At 44.2% G+C, this 18,563-nt stretch overlaps 1 protein-coding gene across 4 annotated transcripts in view; it reads left to right on the forward strand.

Moving 5' to 3' along the window:
- Positions 1-229: 229 nt before the first annotated feature.
- ncoa2 (nuclear receptor coactivator 2) overlaps positions 230-18,563 on the forward strand; it is a 35,511-nt gene continuing 17,177 nt past the window's right edge. Inside the window, exons 1-5 of one of the 4 annotated variants that reach the window (XM_011607914.2) lie at positions 230-729; positions 8,726-8,808; positions 14,508-14,615; positions 14,741-14,913; positions 16,965-17,068. In XM_011607914.2, the coding sequence (XP_011606216.1) occupies positions 14,524-14,615; positions 14,741-14,913; positions 16,965-17,068 (369 nt within the window). In that variant the 5' untranslated portion in view covers positions 230-729; positions 8,726-8,808; positions 14,508-14,523. Of the gene's footprint in view, positions 730-969; positions 1,293-8,722; positions 8,809-14,507; positions 14,616-14,740; positions 14,914-16,964; positions 17,069-18,563 lie in introns of those variants that run through there. The other 3 variants (XM_011607912.2, XM_029842497.1, XM_011607913.2) reach the window with 3 other exon arrangements.

The following is an 18,563-nucleotide window of genomic DNA, read 5'->3' on the forward strand; positions in this document are numbered from 1 at the left end:
GTTGCGCGCTCTTAAATTGGACGAAAGCGACCACCTGCGAAAATGGTCCATGTTTGACCACACGACGCGTCAAAAATGACCTCTCAATGAGGTTTTACCCGCTATTTCTTTTACAACCCATGTGCAATTAATTCATTAGACTGCTACCCAATTGACTTTGAGGGGTAGATCCAAAGCAACGACCCTTGTCTCAAAAGTTAGTTACTTTTACTTTTCACACGAGCGTCCTGCTGCTCACACCCATCATTCCACCCGCCGTATTGTTGTAAAGCTTTATGACTTCAATTGTGCATTAATTGCGCATTGCGTGATGGTCAGAATGCGATTGTAAAACACTTCATGCCCAAAATTAAACCCCTCGATGGGATTGTAATTAGGTGTATAATTGTGAAACCCCGGTGATAACATTAAAATGAGCAACCACACTAACACGGATGTGGTGTTTTCAAATCACCGGATTAACGTCCTCCATGAGCAGCCGAACTGTCGCCGTCGCGTTCGCGGAGCTCGGCGGTGACTGACTTGAAGCTGCCGGAGCCCCGTGATGTGGTTTGGTGTGGGGGAGGATAGCAGCTACCAGCCAGATAAACACTCAGCATTGGTTTGCACAGCAGGAGTAACATGGCGGCACAGTTAGCCAGCAGAAATGTTGTTTCACTACAGCGAAGGTCAGAGCTGCGCTGCTAAAACGGGATTTAACGCCGAGGACGCCGCGTAAAGTACCAAAACGTAAGTGGCCACGGGTGTTAATGCTCGCCGTCGAGGCGATTTGTTGTGTTTTGGTTGTAAATTCCACGGTCCGACGCCAGGTCTTCAATCTCGGCTGTGTTTCTGTCTGGCACAGGCTGTCGCTTCGGCGTTAGCCTATTAGCCAGCGTTAGCTTCCCGGCTAAGCCCGCTGCCCGTGTCAATAGTGTTCTATGCAGCAAACTCAACAGGACGCCTCAGACAGCGGGCTTGCAGGCGAGTTGTTGCAATGTTTGTCAGCCGTATTTACATGCTGCTCTCACAGTGACGCGTACGTTTCATGTCAAGATCAGCATAGCGTGCAGAGTAGCTTCGTACGGCATTGTTTTTTATGCTGAGTGAGCGGGCGACCGAGCGCACTACACCGGACTAAGTTCGCCCCAACAACACGAACGTAGTTAGCATGCTAATTGTTTAGCTGTAGGCTAGTGGAGCTGGTGGAACGTCGTTGTCAGAATATCGGAGTGAGTCGGGAGTCAGGACAGTTGTTTGAGCCGTCTCTCGCTGCTGTTTCAACCCTACCCTGGCGCTACTTGTTACGTCGGGTAAGTAAATCACATATTCCGGGTCGGTTCTGGCTGCACGGACGCGTCGATGTTCAGCGGAACTGTTTCTGTCATGTTTGGCTGGTGTTACTATGTGGACTCCACTCATGCTAGTTAGCAACCGAGCTGTAACGTGAGCTCGTTGAAGGCGAACAACTCGCACCTTCGAGCCTTTTTATAGTGTTTTTTTCCCCCCTTTGTTTTTAACCCAAAAAGTTCTCCAAGGACCCGTTTCCAAGCCACCACCCCTAACGTGCAGGGTCCATCCGCGTTTAAAAGGGGGGTGGGGGGGAGTGTTGCACGTTGGCTCGGTGGTGTTGTTGTGGCACCGTTTTCCAGAGTAGTAAAGATCTATGTGCACATCAACTACGGACGCCACTGCGGAAATGTGGTGGAAGCAGGAGCCGAGGGCGCCGTGCGTTTCCCCGCTTGCGCCTGTTCCGTGCGCGTCGCGCTCCTTTTAAGGGACTCTCCTGACTCGGGACGACACGGGCAGACAGCTTGTGCCATGGCGATGATTGTCAGCGCTCCTCCGGGTAATGCGCCAGGAACGCATCCCGCCGAACCAGTTGAGCAGATTCTGTTGCATCACTCTGCCCACCTGATGGTGCACGGCGCTCGGCTCACATCAGCCGGCCGAGATTGAACCTGACAGCTTATCCAGCTGCAACTCGGAGGCTCCTGTGCTGATGGACAGTCGCATGCAAGAATAAACCCAGGACAGGTCCTTTTTGACGTCGTTTAAGGTGCACATGCGCCTTTTTAGTAGGGAGTTCAGGTGTATGCTACCTAAGTATTACGTTTACCAGTTATACTGCATATTTATGTTTAAATGCAGGGGTGTGCTGGAAGCTAATTGCATCTTCTTTTCTACAGTCCTGTACAGTTAATGTAAGCATGCATATGCTCACTAAAGGGCAAAGTGTGCAAGTTTTGACTCAACAGTGTCGACTTCCTTTTAGCAATTGGTGTAACTGCTGTATATAGATTTTTATACACTGGCTCAGATCGTGAAAAACAGGTTTTGCAGTACAATTGAAGCCATGTAAGCATGTTGCTGATCTCTCCTTTAATTCTTTCTTTATATTCCATCCCGTTGTCTCGCTAGCTTTGGTCTTCTGGCTCCCTTTTCTGTCTGTATCTGATCTAAGTGTGTTGACGAAGCCTCAGAACCCCCCCCCAGGAATCGCACTTCTGCTCTGGAAGCTGACGCCTGAGCTGGATTCCTCCCAGCACTCACCTCCGCCGCTGCCGCTCGGCTGAATAGCAGCAGCGGCATAATTCCCACGCACGTGCGGCGCTGAGGTCTGAAAGATCTGCTCGTGTTCTCTTAATTTATTCCGTTCGATTGGGCGTTGATTGCAGCGCTTTTGTGACCAAGCTGCAAACGCAAGGTTGATTTTTAATTTAATTTCCCCACCTAGATATCGGTGGTAAAGTAGTTATTGTCACCTTGCTGCCCCCCCCACCCCCCAGCAGCAGAGGTGGTTATTTTCCCAGCGTTTTTACAGACAACCCTTCTGTATTTACTGACTTTTGCCCTGCACCTTGTTGCATAATGCAGTACAGTAACTGTCTGACCTTTGCTCTGTGGCACACTCTCCTAATGTTTATCAGTGGCGCTGATAAACACAGATTTTCCTTGAGTTTAAAATAGATATAAAATGATGGGCTAAGCCCATAAGTGCAATCTAAGGGATTTTACACAGATGTAACAGTGCGAGGTGGATTTAATCAGGTTTTGAGCGAATAGCTCTATCTTCTGTCTTTCATCCATTCCACTATCACGACTGGTGTGTTAGCAACCCGGCAACAGTTTAGACTTTAACGTTCGGCAGATCCCCCCCTTTAAATGCAGCAGTAGATTCTATCAAACGCGTTCATACGTGGAGCGAATCAGGCTTAAAAAAGCCGAGATATCGACATCCTTTTATTCCCAGCTTCATTCAGGAGACGCTGATATGTTAAAGAGAACTGGGAAACGATGCCAAATCTCAATGGCGTCCGGTTGAGGTTGGTTGGTTAAAACCCCCCCCACCAAAACCCAGCCTGTCCATCACATGAGCGGGCTCCACGGTGAATTCCTGACACGACGCGCCACTGCCGTCCGCCTCGTCTCACTGGGCATCTCACCCTTCTGTCTCCGTGTTTTGTGCTGTCATGGCAACAGCAGTATGACAGGTCCTGGGTAGGCGTGAGGGATGAGCTGTGGGGAAACGGCCAGGATTTTACAAGGAGGACGGAGGGAGAGCGCCTTGATACAGAGGAGGAGAGAGAGTATTTATCTCCCCCTCGCTCTGCTCCGGGGCACGATGCTATTGTCTTGTTTAGCTGACCTCAAATCAGCCAAGCCATCTATCTGTGTAGAGACGAGAGCCTGTCTTGTAAACAAGGGGCCGGCCTGTGCGATGGGTGTTCATTTTATTAAATCTAGAGAGAAAGAAGCTGCAACTTCCTGCTGCAACATAAGGAACTTGAAAATATTGATGCCACCATTTGACCCCCCCCCCCGTTACGGCCTATAAAACGGATCAACCGGCATTGAAAATATCCGTCAAGCATTTTTATTAGTTCGGGTTTTTCCTTTGGTGGGAAGGTCGTGGGTGTGTGTGTTTTCAGATTCATAACATCACACGCCACATAACGCTCTTCTCCCAGCGAGGGCTCCCAGGATCCTGACGGGGAATCCAATGATCTCCACAGTCCATGGTCTTCCACTTAAGTAGGTTAGCCACTGAAAAGTGCATATTGATCTTCCCGGCTAAATGATGCGACGTCTCCCGCTCGGCGCTCGGAAGGTGCCCTCAGCCAGCGAGCAGAGGAAGCAGCAAAGGTCACATGACTGTGCCTGCGCCTCCGCTCCGGTTTGTGTTCGCTGGTATTGGCGTTCGACGCGCTCACTCATCCATCTTTAAAGCTGCAGGTTTTACTATTTAATTGTGGAGATTTCTGAGAGTCGCGCGATTTAAACAGCTAAAGTGTTTCTATAAGATTCCGCGCGCATCACAAGCAGAGCGGCACGATCCGATGTCTGATGTCGAGATACATTAACCACATTCTATGGTAAATTTACATTGAGGGTGCATCCACAGGGCTCTGGCTGCTCACATGTAGAGACTGTGGATAGCATGAGCAATAAGAGCTCTTTAAATATAGACGAGATGTAACAAGCATAGGTTTTATGAAGTCGCTGCCCCGGTTTGGAAGCGAGAATCCAACTTCCTAAAATCAGTATTTTAAAGGGGATGATGTTGCTGGTCCATCCACATTTGGAATCAGTATTTTAACTACAAGTCCAAAAGCACTGGTGCACTTTGCATTTGTCAAGGCAGTTGTGCAGCCGCGTTAATGTGCACTCCAAAGTTTTTTTGTGTGTGTGTGTGTGTGTGTGTGTGTGTGTGTGTGTGTGTGTTTATGTGTGATTTTCCCCTTCCCCACAGTGATTTGGGAAATGGGATACCAACACGTGAAGGGCATCTTTCCAACTGAGGTAGAATCTTTGGCACCAGGAAGGCGGAACAATTGAATTAGGCCAGCTGCCTGATGGTGCAGGACTGGTACTTCCAAAATAAAGTTTGTAAGGCTTCCAAAAAAAAAAAGCGGGGGGAGTGAAGGTTTCCCGTTTATTCTCTATAATCCACATACGCATGTTTGTGTATTGGGCCTCCACTGAGGATAAAGCCATCAGCTAAACTAACTGTTTTCCTTGTTTTAATGACTGGGAACATAAAACTAGAGATTCATGAGCCTCATATCATGCCCGTTTAACTCCACCAATGGGCCATAAATGCTTAAGCTTAACAATGCCACCATCCCCGTAGCACCTAAAGATGCACGCGCACGTGTGCTAGCAGGTCCTGTCCCCCAGGTTATGGACAAGATAGGCTCCACACTGGAAAAACAAGCCAGAACGCTCCTGAACTGTAATGTTTACAGATCATTAGAGAGGCCAGATAAGGTGCTCATGTGGGATCTGATAAAGGCAGCTGTTAGATTATAGCGTGACAAAATCAAGCTACATCAATTGTGACAGTTTCTATAAAATCAAAGGTACTGCTTTAAGAATTATTTCATGCCTTGCTAAAATGTACAGCTTTTCAGGGTTTTTACATCCTTGAATTCATCAGGAGGGTTCTGCAGCAGACTTTTAGTTTGCTGCTGCAGCGGCTCTCTTGATCAGGCCATTCCAGGGATTTAAACACACCATCCAAATGACCACGCACACGTCCTGCTTTGCTGGAACAGACGTGCAAGCTCTTTTTCTCCAAAACCTTCAGGTTTCTTTAGCCACTGCGTGTACATTCTGTCTGACTGCCGGCCCGCTCGCCTCGCTCCAACGTCCTTCTGATCAACTGACAGTTGTTTCAGCGGATCTTTTCTCCTCCTTGCTATGCTAACAGGGCACCTCCTTATCCGGAGCGTGTTGCCACTGTACACCCTCGGGCCTCCACGGGAACTAATTCCGTACAGAGTGTGACAGCCAGTTAAAGATGGCACTCGCACACAATAGTTACGAAATTGGCATGCAGGGCAGTCACAGGATGAGTTCAAAATATTTTTGAGAATGATACCATCAGCTCCGCACACAAATCTGTCCCTGATCACTCCGTGCTCCCTCTGTATCTGTGGCTATTTTAGTTTCACACACTTTGAATTTGTTTTCCCTGCTCAGTTCATCCTACCTTTTGTTTGTGACACATTTATTGAATGGCCGCAGCATTTCATACATTTAATATAGATATATGTTCAAAAGTGAGCTGATATTTGCCCCATATTGCACGTATCCTATTACATATTTGATCTGGGCTCATTTTTAATAGGAAAGAGCAAAATGTGCCGCCGGATTGTGTCTCTGCCGCGTCTGTCTGAAACCACGACTGCAGTATGCTCCGGCACCATTGACAATTGTGTGGGACGCACGGCACAGCATTTACAGTAACCTACTCTGACATCACAGCGTCCACTGTAATTATCCCCAATCCAAACGCAGTTCTCTCTTATCTCTGTAAATATGCGCTGCTGTTCCGTAGCATAAACCAGCTGTTTGCTAATATAAATGCTCAGTCAGCATCTGTGCGGGGAGTTAACTCATTTCACATTATTATTTTTATTATTAAGCTATTTATGAGCCAAAGCTAATTTTATTTAAGTTAAGACTCTGCCATAACCAAGAGAAAATGATCAAAAAGAGAAAATAATCCTACATACTTGTATTTGCTGTTAATGAGCACTAATACTATTTTAACTGGATATGGGAACAGCGGAACTCCAAATTAAGAAACTTTGGTCTTTCTTTCATATAGATTTTCTAGCACATCCCCTTTTACATATATTTATGTTCTGTGAGTTAAATGATATATGGAATTCCTCACATGCGTGTTGCGGTTGCGATCAAATGCTGAATATGCGGACACATTCCAGTCATGTTTGCTCGTGACGGTTGTTACCTGTTAGCTTCCTTTAGGGTAGTAGGGAAGTTGGTTGGCCGATCTGCTGGTTTAAACGCACTGTTCTGAGCTTATAAAACAATACTTCTTTACACCGGACCGGCCTAAAGCCTAATTTGTGTTGAATCATGTATATTTTCTGACCCGGCGCTTAATGCATATGACAAAATCCCTTTTTCCCCCTCCCGTAATCCGATCATGCGGTTCATTACTGTTGCTTGTTTGTAGCCCCACCCCTCTAAATGGAACAAAGTCAATTGATTATTGATTACAATTCAGATCTTGTCCAAATGTCGGTGTTGATCGGAGCTAAAAGGCAAGGTGTTTTCATTAAGGTGGTCACTGGCCTTGATTCTTATTGAATCGAAGGCCATTAGCCTTGCCGGACCATTGAAGAGGCGACCACTAGGAGCTCCATTGGTGTTTACCCCCCCTATGACCTGGCCGTTATGTTCAATTTCTAGCACATGAACTATCTGCCCTTTGTCCTGCCTGAACCTGATTAGTAGGCTCATTAGTATTGTTGGCCAAGCCCCAGTGACAGTCAAACGAGTTGCACATTGCCAAGTGTGTGAGAAAGTAGTGATTCCAACCACTCTCAAGGCTGGGCTTTAAGCAACATTTCTGCTTACTTTCCATGGGCTCTTTGCTTTGTTACAGCCAGTTAGCATATCTAATTTAGTTTAATAGTACTACTGTTATGGAGTTTCACAAAGTTAAGCACATTTAGTGCCACAGACTCCCAAATTTGTGGATTTCTCCTGCGTAATGAAAACTGGCTATAACCAGTGTAATTGTGTGCAGCCTGAACTTTCAACCCGGTGACCCTTGACCTCTCTTTAAATGCCAACAGATGGCTGAACCGCGCATGCACGAGGCAAATAAGATCTCCCCTTATCCCGTGTCATGGTTTGGAGAAGGTGTGCTGCAATTCTGGATATCTGTGCCTGTCCAAACAGGCACCCGGCACCATTTACTGGGACGCAGCATCGCTGGTTGTGTTGATGTGCGCGAGCACGTATTAAGCTTAACGCGGAACCTGGAAGTGCCGCAGCAGCATTGGCAGGGTTGCGCGTCATTGTTTAGGTTGCACATTTCTGTGCCAACTAGTGTCAGCGCCGCTGTGCCAACTAGAGAGTTTGGAACCGTGTTCCAGTCTGAAGAGCAATAGAGCGATTCCAGAGTCGTCATACCGCTGACCACACCAGTAGGGTGCAACCGTGAATATGCAGCCCTAATCCCTATAAATCTTTACCCCGCGCTCTCAGTTTTGATCCAGTTTGCTCGTTTTTAATCAATATACTGGCTCGGTATTTTCACACTCTCCATTATTCTGAAGTCAGCTTAGAGATCCAGGGCTGGACTGAGACTGAGCATGTGAGAGCATTAAAGCGAAGAGGAAATTCCTCCAGAGGATGAGAACTAAGAGTGACGCCAGAAAGTTGAAACGAAAAGAGGAATCCAAAGTTAAGATAACCTAAGTTATGCAATTTCATTTGGCAGCTTATTGATAGAAGTATTATTAAGCAGTGTTCATGCAGGACTGGCTGATGGAAAGCATCCTGTCTTTAACATGGGTTATTTTGTACCTATGATCCTGGGTAGACTGATTATAATAGTTAGAATCTCATTTGCTGTATTTATATTACCCAAGATGCCTTGCTGCTCAAACAACACCAAAAGAACAAAGCTTTTTCAGCTCCATCCATAAAAGCGCACACACCAATCCATTCAGTCGCCTCACCTGACAGAAAAGCTGTGCGTTTGCGCCACTCTGGGATCAATTCACGCCGTTGACGTTGAACCTCTTAAATGTAGCTGCATTTCTGGGTCCAAATGTTCAGGTTGGAGTGTTTTAAAGACACGCTTGTGGTGCATTTTGCATCATTCCTCATCATGACAGTTGAACGTTTTAGTCCAGATTTTGGAATTTCAATTGCTTTTTTTGTGATATTAAATCCTTCTTTCTGTCATTTCCTTCAGCAGGGTGAAGTGGATGATGTGTAAAGGTTTCCTATCATTACTCTCCTGCAGCAATGGCCTGAGGGACTCTCTGGACTGAAACTGAGGTAAAACAACTCAAAACATGAGCAGTTTTTTTTGGACAATATACGATAACTTCTTTCAGAGCTGCCCTTTTTTTTTTTTTTTTTTTTTTTTATCGTAACACAGCTCAAGGACAAGAAAAGCAGGTTTTTTTAAAAAGCAAATAGGGCAATGGTGTATATTACTACAATACTGTTTGTTCTGTCGAGAAACGCTCTGAGTGTATGAGTGTGTGTGCAGGGGGCAGGGGGACCAAGTGGACAACATTTTGATTTTCTATCTTTATTATAGTACGAGACCCACTACGGTGTATTATTTTAAATGTCACAAAGAAAATAGAGACATTTAAATGTGTTCTGAGGCTCCGAGGCATAATAGGATGCTATTTTTAGAATGATTTTGTGTGCTTGAAGCTGCTGTGCATTGTCTATGTGTCAGCGTCATTCAGTGAAACCGTCAGCTGGCTGTTTCTGCTGCCCCACAATACATTTGTTTCCACGAACAAACAAAGCAAAGCACGGTGTCGACAGAGATGACACTCATATGTTTATGATCGCCGGGGAGATGCAAATATAACGATTAATCAGGAGTAGCCGAGCCTCTGGGCAGACAATCTGAGCACACTCTCTGAAACTGTCAAGTCAATCTTCGATCCAAGCTCAGCCTGGGCCGATTAAATGCAACACGCGGAAACAGGAAGTGGGATATTTCCGGTACGGGAACGCCGGCAAAGGGAGCGGCAAGTTGCGACAGATTCGCATCTGTGGAGACGTCCTCCGAAGCAGAGAGGCAGCCGGTAAGAGGCAATCATTAGCTGAGCCACGGATCGGCATGTCACTCAGCAGACGCAGCTATTGTTTACCTGCCAGAACTTGACTGACCTCTCTGAAGGGTCGGAATTTCAAACCATACCCCGAGAGGAGTTTAAAGCCCCCTTTCACTCCAGGTTCATAGGAATGTAGTTCTAGGAACAGTCCTCTTCTAAAACAGGTCTGCTAACCACCCTCACTCAAAAACGTGCGTGCCATTGTCACTTGACTGGGGCTAAACAGAATACATATTTCTAAAGAGTGCTTACTCATTTGATTTGTATCTACATTTTGTTTGAAGTGACCTAAGAAAAGGAACTGAATAGAGAAGTCAGTGCATCCTCAAATCAGAGAAAGGAAAAGGAAACCATCTCATTTCATCATTTGAGTGGAATCCAGTGGAAACTGGGTCGATGTCCCGTCCTTCTCAAGTTGGGAAAGATGCACGGAGGATTGACGAACTTGACAGTCACCTTTATTTATTATTCACACAAAAGCCTGAGTCATAGTTCTACCAATATTTTTCCAGTAACAATGCCGCCCCATCAGTCACACTATCACGCTGTTACGAGGTGTCATTGAAGCATGTGTTTCTTTGCTTTAAAGCTAAAGACAATGAAGTCTTTGCCAGTGGGTGGTGAGCAGCATTGTACTGAAAACTGGAAAAACCCAACATGTGGCATAGATGTTCATAATAATCATTTGGAATTTCTTTAAGAAAACGACAATCTGACCGCAGGTCAAGAGGACAGGCCATCTAACTTTGACATGATGACTACATAATGTCCCTCAAAATAATAACTTTAATACCTGTTTAATACCTTTAATCCAACTTCCCTGTCATTGATGATTAGAACCAACATTTTGGGGGCCTTTCTGTTGCTCCATCGCTGCGACAAATATAGAAACCTGTAATTATTTTTGTTATAGCTTGAAAATGGAGGGAGCCAACCCTTAATGCAGACACTCCTTCTCCTCCTGCGCTGGGACAGCCTGAAGTGACTGCCAGGTTTAAAGATTCATGACTGTGATCAGCTTTCATCGGATGGGGAAGGGAGTGGCTCCTGGTTTGCTCTCTGCCACTTTGTGGCCATTATACCTGGCAGGGATTCTGGAATGGCCAAGCTCTTGAGTGGGATGAAGCAGTGAACAGTATTTGTTTTTAATGAGAGCACTAAGAAGTGATTTTTATTCTATACGGTGGCAGTTATATAGATGTATCTCTCTCTATTGCTCAATTCTTTATGACTCAAATGCCATAACATCTGTTTTAAGGTAGTAATAGTTGCAAGCACGGCAACAGTTTAGTGCAGACTCTCATCAAAGCTGATTTCTGGTGAATCCGGTGCAGATTTCTATTTGTAATAATAGCCTGTTTTGTGGTCGTAGACTCTTTCTGCGCGTTTTCGTTCCCTCAGCACTTCTCACCCTTGCAAATATTGAGAAGTAAAAAGAAAAGTTCTTTGTTACCTCATTCTGACCTCCCTTTCAGACCAGGGGAAAATGTATGTCTCATGTTGCTGCTCTCCCCAACTTCTCTTTATTGGCATCTCTTTCTCCAATACTCTCTGAGGCCCCCATTTTGCCAAGAAGACACGTGAGGACAGATTACACATCCGTGAGCGATTGCTCTGTGTGAGAGTTTCGAACTAGTTTTGCATTCTCTGGAACAGTAGGAGACTTCAAAAAGTCCTCCAATAGCCTTTGATGGAGTTTAATGTACAGTTATGCCCACCATTTAAAAATCAAAGTCTTGCTAACCCACATAATTACAGGAATGACAGGGTGGCACATGCCCTTCCTCCTATGTGTCTCCCACCTCCCACATCTTTATACTATGACTGGAATGGGTGATTCAGTGTTTTGGTTGCCCCACCCCCCGTCAAATTCACACAGCTCAGCACACTCTGTGCAGTTATGGCAGCCTCTGAAAGATTAAAGGTTTAATAGTTGGAAGGAATTGAGAGAGAACTGGCCCAGCTACAGGGCTGTTTGTTTGTTTTTGCAGGTACCGGTACATGTCATGTTATCCATCACATGTGCATAAAACTGTTGTTACTATGGCGTGGACAGTTGTGTTAGCCTTTAGAAGAAGATGATTGGAATATGGACCTCAGCAAGACAGTTCCTAGTTTGATTCCGTTTCAGGCCATTGAATCTGAAACGTGCATGTTCTCTTTATGTCATTCTCGGTTTCATCTAGTCTGTTTAGGAAGAGAAAACCGCTCAGTGTGGGTGTCTTCTGTTGGGGACCTCCAGCCTGTCCAGGCTGTATTCCTCGAACAGTGATTGCTGGGATTAACTTCAGCATTCCAGCTTAGAAGGATTTTAGCTGTACTGATGGGGAAAATTGCCCGCTCCCCAGATACAGATGGATGTTTACATTGTTGTACGTTTAGATTTATTGCGTTGTGATCAGTCATCAGCCGTACATCGTGACCCAGGTGAAATTGACTGGAGAAAATGTCGGTCCAGAAGCAGCTACAACCTTGCACCGTCTCTGCATTCCTCCCTCACCAGACAGGTCGGCTCCACCACAATCCTGGAGAGTCTGCTCTGGTGACACCCAAGACATGAGCAATGACACATCTATGATCACCTCGAGTGCTTTCAAAGTCAATAGATTTTTTTATTATTTTAAAAAAAAAAAAAATCTTTCTACTGTCTCAGAGTAGAAGCTGATTGTCATGAAAAAATAAAACCTTCATGAAAAAAGGTTGAGATGAGCAACACCAGTGCAGTGCGTCGTATTTAGGAAGAAATCCCTGACTATTCTGCCTGCGTGAGTATCCGGCTCCTTGGCAACAACAACGAAAAACGGTCTGCCTGCTGGCCGGGCTGTCTCGCAGTCTGCTGTGGTGTCATTGAGACGTGTCTTGTACTTCCAGGCTCTTATTTATCTCAACGAAAACCCAGCTATCATTACTGCCATCTCAAGGAGACCAATGCAACCAATCATATCCAAGCCTCTGGGATGAGCAGACCCAATCAGGCCTGGTTTTACCATGGTAACTTGCCCAGGCGCGACCAATTGGGATGTAGAGAGCCGCTTGGGCTGTGAGGGTTTAATGGCCTGTTTCTGTTGTCATTATTAAAAGTGCATAACCTCCAACGTAGACTGTTATAATTTTTGTGGACAGCCCGTTGCAGTAGCACAAAGACACCTTGATGGCGCACAAAAGAGCATCATGCAAGGACACATGCACAGTATTTGTGTTCATTACATGTCAATGTACTGTACAAGTACCAGTCGTGGTGAATCGTCAGGAGTAAAAAATGTGTTTTACCCTTCAGAGTCTCCTCTGCCTCACTCTGACCAATCAACACGGCTTTGACTCTTCCATTTAAGCACAGACCCTGCCATTAGCTTAAAGTAGGTCACTCCAGACCAGAAGGGAGACAGACTCAAGTTTGCATGGTCACTAGCTCCCTTTTTTAGCTTCCCCTGCTTCTGTTAAGCTTTGCTTTTCTTCTCTACATTGTACTCTGGTGTCATCTGTTCTGTCTTATGTAATGGGTGAGCAATGAGTGTGTGTCAGCTGTTTCTATGGTTATAGAGTGGTTGAAGCGCAAGTGTGTCGTATTGGAGCATGCCTCACTCCTATGCTGGCATAAAACCATTGTTTTGTATTCCACATTTGTCTTGTTTTTATTTAGATGACTGCTCAAACACTTGAATCCAGATGTTCACATGGATAATAGTGCAATTGTTATTTAGATTATGGCGGTTGTGATTATGTCAGAAGACAAAAATGCATAATGAATTCTTGAACTTTTGTTTTCTATTTTTACATCTGACACACTATATTGCACCAGCACTATGACCGTGCAAAATATAAATTTGGAGAATGCTAAGTGTTCACGTCTGGTATGCAGCATATCATCTTATATTGAGATGCGAGTCCATTAGCTACCATCAGAGTTTGGAGCCAGAGATGTAGCTAATTAATAAGACATTACTATTATCAATAATTGATTATCTTTCATTTAGTGACATGATGTTTAAACTGCACTGATTCAGGGTTTGTAGCATAGGGGTATGTCTGGATTTTTGGCCTTTACCAAGGATTAAACCTCCTGAAGAGGCAGGACTTTCTGAAGGCATTCCATGTTATGGCAACATAAACTCCTGCTATAGTGTAACAGCATTTCTTCTACGGAGGAACCCCAAAGATAGCAGTTTAACAGCCCTGAGCCAGCATGTCACTTAGAATAACGCAAAACAGTAACGGCATGAAGCTAATTCTTACTACAATCTTAAATGAGGCATTGCTTGAATATTAGAATGGTTGAGTAGCACTTACAACTAAACTGCCAAAAACTCACGACAAAGACGTAAATGCAAGTTGTCGTCAGGACCCCTTTTTGTTCCCGCTGAAAGCTGACTTTGCCCGGTATCGTGTAACGAATGGGTTTTTCTTAGTACGAGTTTGAGCGAGCAGCCGAGTGCTGTGGGCAAAGCGCCGTGTTCTCATTTCAGCCTCTCTAGGGAGGGCTGCACCATCAGAGAGAAATGATTGAATCTCTATCTTCGCTCCATTTTTACTCATGTCTCCTGGAGTGGATCAGCCACTGCCCCCAGTGTTGGTGTGTGTCTGTGTTGTACGCAGAGGCCCGGGTCAGCCTGTTCACACCCCTGAGTTATAGTGGCAGTTTCCTCGTTATTCTGCTTGTTGGAGGTCAATATTGATTGTTGATGTTGCCACTAGGAGAGGGCGGTAGGATGTGGGGGCATTCGGAAATGTACAGCACCATCACTTGACTGCCAAATCTGTCAAATGCTCTTCTATGGTTTAACTTACAGCATCCACAATATTTTTGCCTTTTTCAGATTGGGCCTTGAATTCTGTCGCTACATTAAAGTTTTGCTGTTTGCATATATGCTCAATTAATGTGCTGTGTTTGTTTTTTAGACGCTGATATGCATTGATGATGAGTGGAGTCGGTGAAACCCCATCTGACCCTGCCAGGGCAGAGCCGCGAAAACGCAAGGATTGTTCTTCAGAACTTTTAGGACCCAGGTGAGACTTTTTCTGAAATCAGACCTTTTTTTTATTTGGTTACTGTGGTCGATGTCTTTATATACATTTCTGTTGTTTTTCATTATATCCACGCTTGATCCGGTATTTTTTTCTTTCATTTTTAGTCCCAAGCGGAGCAATGAGAAGCGCAACCGTGAGCAAGAGAACAAATACATCGAAGAGCTCGCTGAGCTAATCTTCGCCAACTTCAATGACATCGACAACTTCAATGTCAAGCCTGACAAATGTGCAATCCTGAAGGAAACTGTGAAACAGATCAGACAAATAAAGGAACAAGGTAGATCCTGTTTTTTTCTATTACATACTCTTAAGTATTTACTGTGACAGGTAGCATGGGCCATCGACAAAAAAGTGTCAAGTCACACGCGGTGGTGTGATGACAGCCACATCCAGGGTGACGCTTTAATGATGGTGGGTTTGGATCAGCGCTATTGACGCCATTGCAAAGGTCACCACTTTTGATCTAATATTTTCAAACACTGGTTTTAAATTTAAAAATACCTTCGAAATAAAAGACCAACGCTACATTGTGAGAGAGCTTGAATGATGCATGCCTAACAGACAACCAGGCAGCTGGCAACCACAGAGGGGCTCACTCCAGCCACACATGAATCGGACCAGCAGATGATGTCATCCATTTTCGGTGACTCACAGATCTGCGTGTTATGTAATAGTGACAAAGGTTTGCAAAAATCACACACGCACTCAGTCTGTCCTTGTTCATTTCGCCCTCTTCTTTGAGCTTGTCGTCACTTAGCAGGTGTCCCATCATAAATGCCCTAATTATCTTTTTACATTAATAACCAGACAGTCCCTGTGCTGTTTAGAAGTTTAGATGTTAAAGCCCTTTAGATGCTCTATACGTCAGTTTCAATGTGGCTTATTTACAGCATAGTGGCAGTAGGTTAAATGGACATGATATATGTCGGTGTCACATTGATGGGCTTCTTTCTTATTCCTCCACTTGTAATGCAATTGTTGGTGATCTACTATTAAGAGCATCGCAAAATAAATTAACAATTGCGTCACTGAGGTTGTTAATTTCCCTGTAAAGTCTTCAATGCCTCCTGGCACCAAACTTGGCTACCAAACCTTTGGCCTGTTGCTCAATGCTACCCAGAAGCTTGAAACCCTTTCTTTGTTTTGCTGTCGTAACTGTTAATAAATAAAAGTTAGGGAAACGCCTAAATTCTCTTCAAATTTCGTCAAGACAACAGCACGTTCAATATGTGAGCATGCTTCCGACTAGATAACGAACGGTCTCTGGAGGAAGCTCCTTCCTGACCTGGATTAGAGCATCGGGCAGCTGGACAGTCTGTTGTGTGATATGGTGGTGGTAACTGCAGTGATCCATGAGGAGCTAACTAGAAAGGTTAATATCCCAAAGGTGTGGTTGATGTATTTTCTGCAGATGCAGGTTGTTTGATTTGGTGATTTATTTAGTCTTTTTTTTTACGATTCACTTTTTCTTGTTTATGAATTAAAAATGGAGTTTTCATGGGCTTTTTTAAATGCAGGTGAAGTGGTTTTATGTTGTCTGTATTCAGAAAACCAACATACACTTTTGCCCTGGTTCTCATGGTGCCTTTTTAGATGAGTGATAGATCCACACCTTCAACAGCTGTGCCGGTATGCTAGGCCCTGCTAGACCTGAGACGCCCTGCTGATGCACACATCATTATTGCTGAAAAAGATAAATGCGGGTCCACAATCTCACAAACCGGGAGGAATAAAACCTCATTTATGTTATTAGTGGAGACAGAAATAAAAGAAAATGTGGTTTCTGTTTTCAAAATTACCTTCTCACCGTGTAGAAAATCCATTTTCCTTCCTCTGTTGGAACAGTCTGACAGTTCAGTTTGTGCGCCCAACAGCCTCCTCATATTCTGCTTCTCATATGATCATCTTCAAAAGTAGGGCAGCCTACACTATGAACATAAGGCTTCTCTGCATGGTTATTAACCCGATCACTCACACGCACTAATGCACAGCACCGTCATGCAGGTACTGAAGTTAACACAGTATTTCCATCCCTAATTAAATCTACTGTAGTTATTTTATTTAAAGGTTATGGGTAAATATTGAATTGAAACATCTTTTTTTCCTGTTCTTTCCTTATATTCCTAATATTTCTTTTGCACATAATTCACAATCCATTTGTTGCACAAATGTGGCAACAGTCAACTTCAGCCGCTCCAACAGTTTTTTAGTTGAAGATGTTTAAATCTCCTCGGAAGTATGTGGGTTAGTTTTGTGGGCGTGTAGGAGTCAGCATCTTTTTGTTTTCTCTTCCTTCTAAACTGTTGCATTTGGCTTTCTTTTTAACAGAAAAGGCAGCAGCAGCTAATGAGGAGGAAGTACAGAAGGCTGACGTGTCATCAACAGGCCAAAGTGTGATTGACAAAGATGCCCTGGGACCAATGATGCTAGAGGTGAGCACGTCTTTGTCAACACTAGAATTATGACAAATTACCTCTTGTATAACACACCCATAAAGAGACATAAGACATGTATTAAACAGTAGATTGAAGAGCACTTGTCAGAGAAAACAATTGCAAAGGGCCATTAGTTGCTGTCATAGTGTGGTTGTGAGGCATTAAAGCTGCCAGCATCTTGAATCTGCTCTGGGTTGGCTGTAAATCACCAAGTGGAGCAATGGCCTCATTGTCCCATGGAGGGCCTCTCAAGTGCTTACGTATACCAGCAAAGAAAGCAACTGCGCTGGCGAATGAATTAGTTCATTGAACTCATCCTCTCACTCATCCTCTCATTTCCCCTCTCCTCGGTTTTCTATTCTCTCCCACTCCATTTTATCTGCCTTTGCTTCTAGATCCGTCCCGTCATAGGATATTTATAGCTCTTCTGGTCTACCGTCACTCAATCGACATACTAACCCAGGCTAAATATAGCCCGGTGCAGCCTGCATGCTTTCCCATCTGTCAGCATCCCCCAAAACGGAGATTATCCATTCACACCCACTGATGGTGTCACTCTGACATAACAGGATACTCTGAAGACCACAAAACAGAAACTTATCCATGCTGTCCATAATGTTCCTATTTGATTGAATGCATTTTTTAAAAGTCATTTTTACATAATCTATGCAATTATAGGGTAAAAAATATAAATGCTTTTCAAACTATTACATCCAGATACTTGTAATCATTAACTAAATACAACTTGGAGCCAAAGCAAACAGTTGTGAAATCGCCCTGGACTCTGATGCCACGCGTCTGTGGTGTCTCACCCAATTTAAAAAGCACAGCTTACTTTGATTTGTCAGTTCACGCAACTTCTTTTGTTGACACATCAGTTGCGCAACTAAACACACCTGTAAGGGTTTTCTTAAGTTAGTGATATGATCTATTATTGGCCCGATCTAATCTGGGCTGCAAGCGTGTGGTTACTATTAGTCATTTAGTCAAAAACTAGAAAAAGCATAGTCTTGTCTTCCAAACCATACAGCTTAGCTCTTTGTCCAGCATCTGCTACGTGTTAGTCCTAGTGAATGTGGATGTGAAATGTTTTAGCTTCTGTAAAGTCTCCTTTTGAATATAGTTTTTTATTTGATCCAGCAAAATAGAAATATTTTGTCATCTACATAGTTTAGTGAGGATTTCTGTGGAGAAATACTGTGTGCAAAGCACCATTATGTCCAAAATTATATCAGCCCGTCAGAAGAAGGGTTATTCCGATACTATTCCCTTCTTTAGGAATTTCATCTTGCTCTGAGTTTAACGCAGTGGTACATTCCAATAGATATAAAATGGAACAGAGAGAGATAGTGATGAGTTGCACAAGAAATTTGTGCATATTTCTGTGCAGCAGCTTTACTTTTGTCGACAGTTCATGTTTGATCAGTTGCAATAGGCTAACCGCATTTTGCAAGAGTGCCTGGAAGAAAGCTAAAGTTGGCACTGAAGAATG

The sequence above is a fragment of the Takifugu rubripes genome, chromosome 10, assembly GCF_901000725.2.
Source record: "Takifugu rubripes chromosome 10, fTakRub1.2, whole genome shotgun sequence".
Classification (NCBI taxonomy): domain Eukaryota; kingdom Metazoa; phylum Chordata; class Actinopteri; order Tetraodontiformes; family Tetraodontidae; genus Takifugu; species Takifugu rubripes.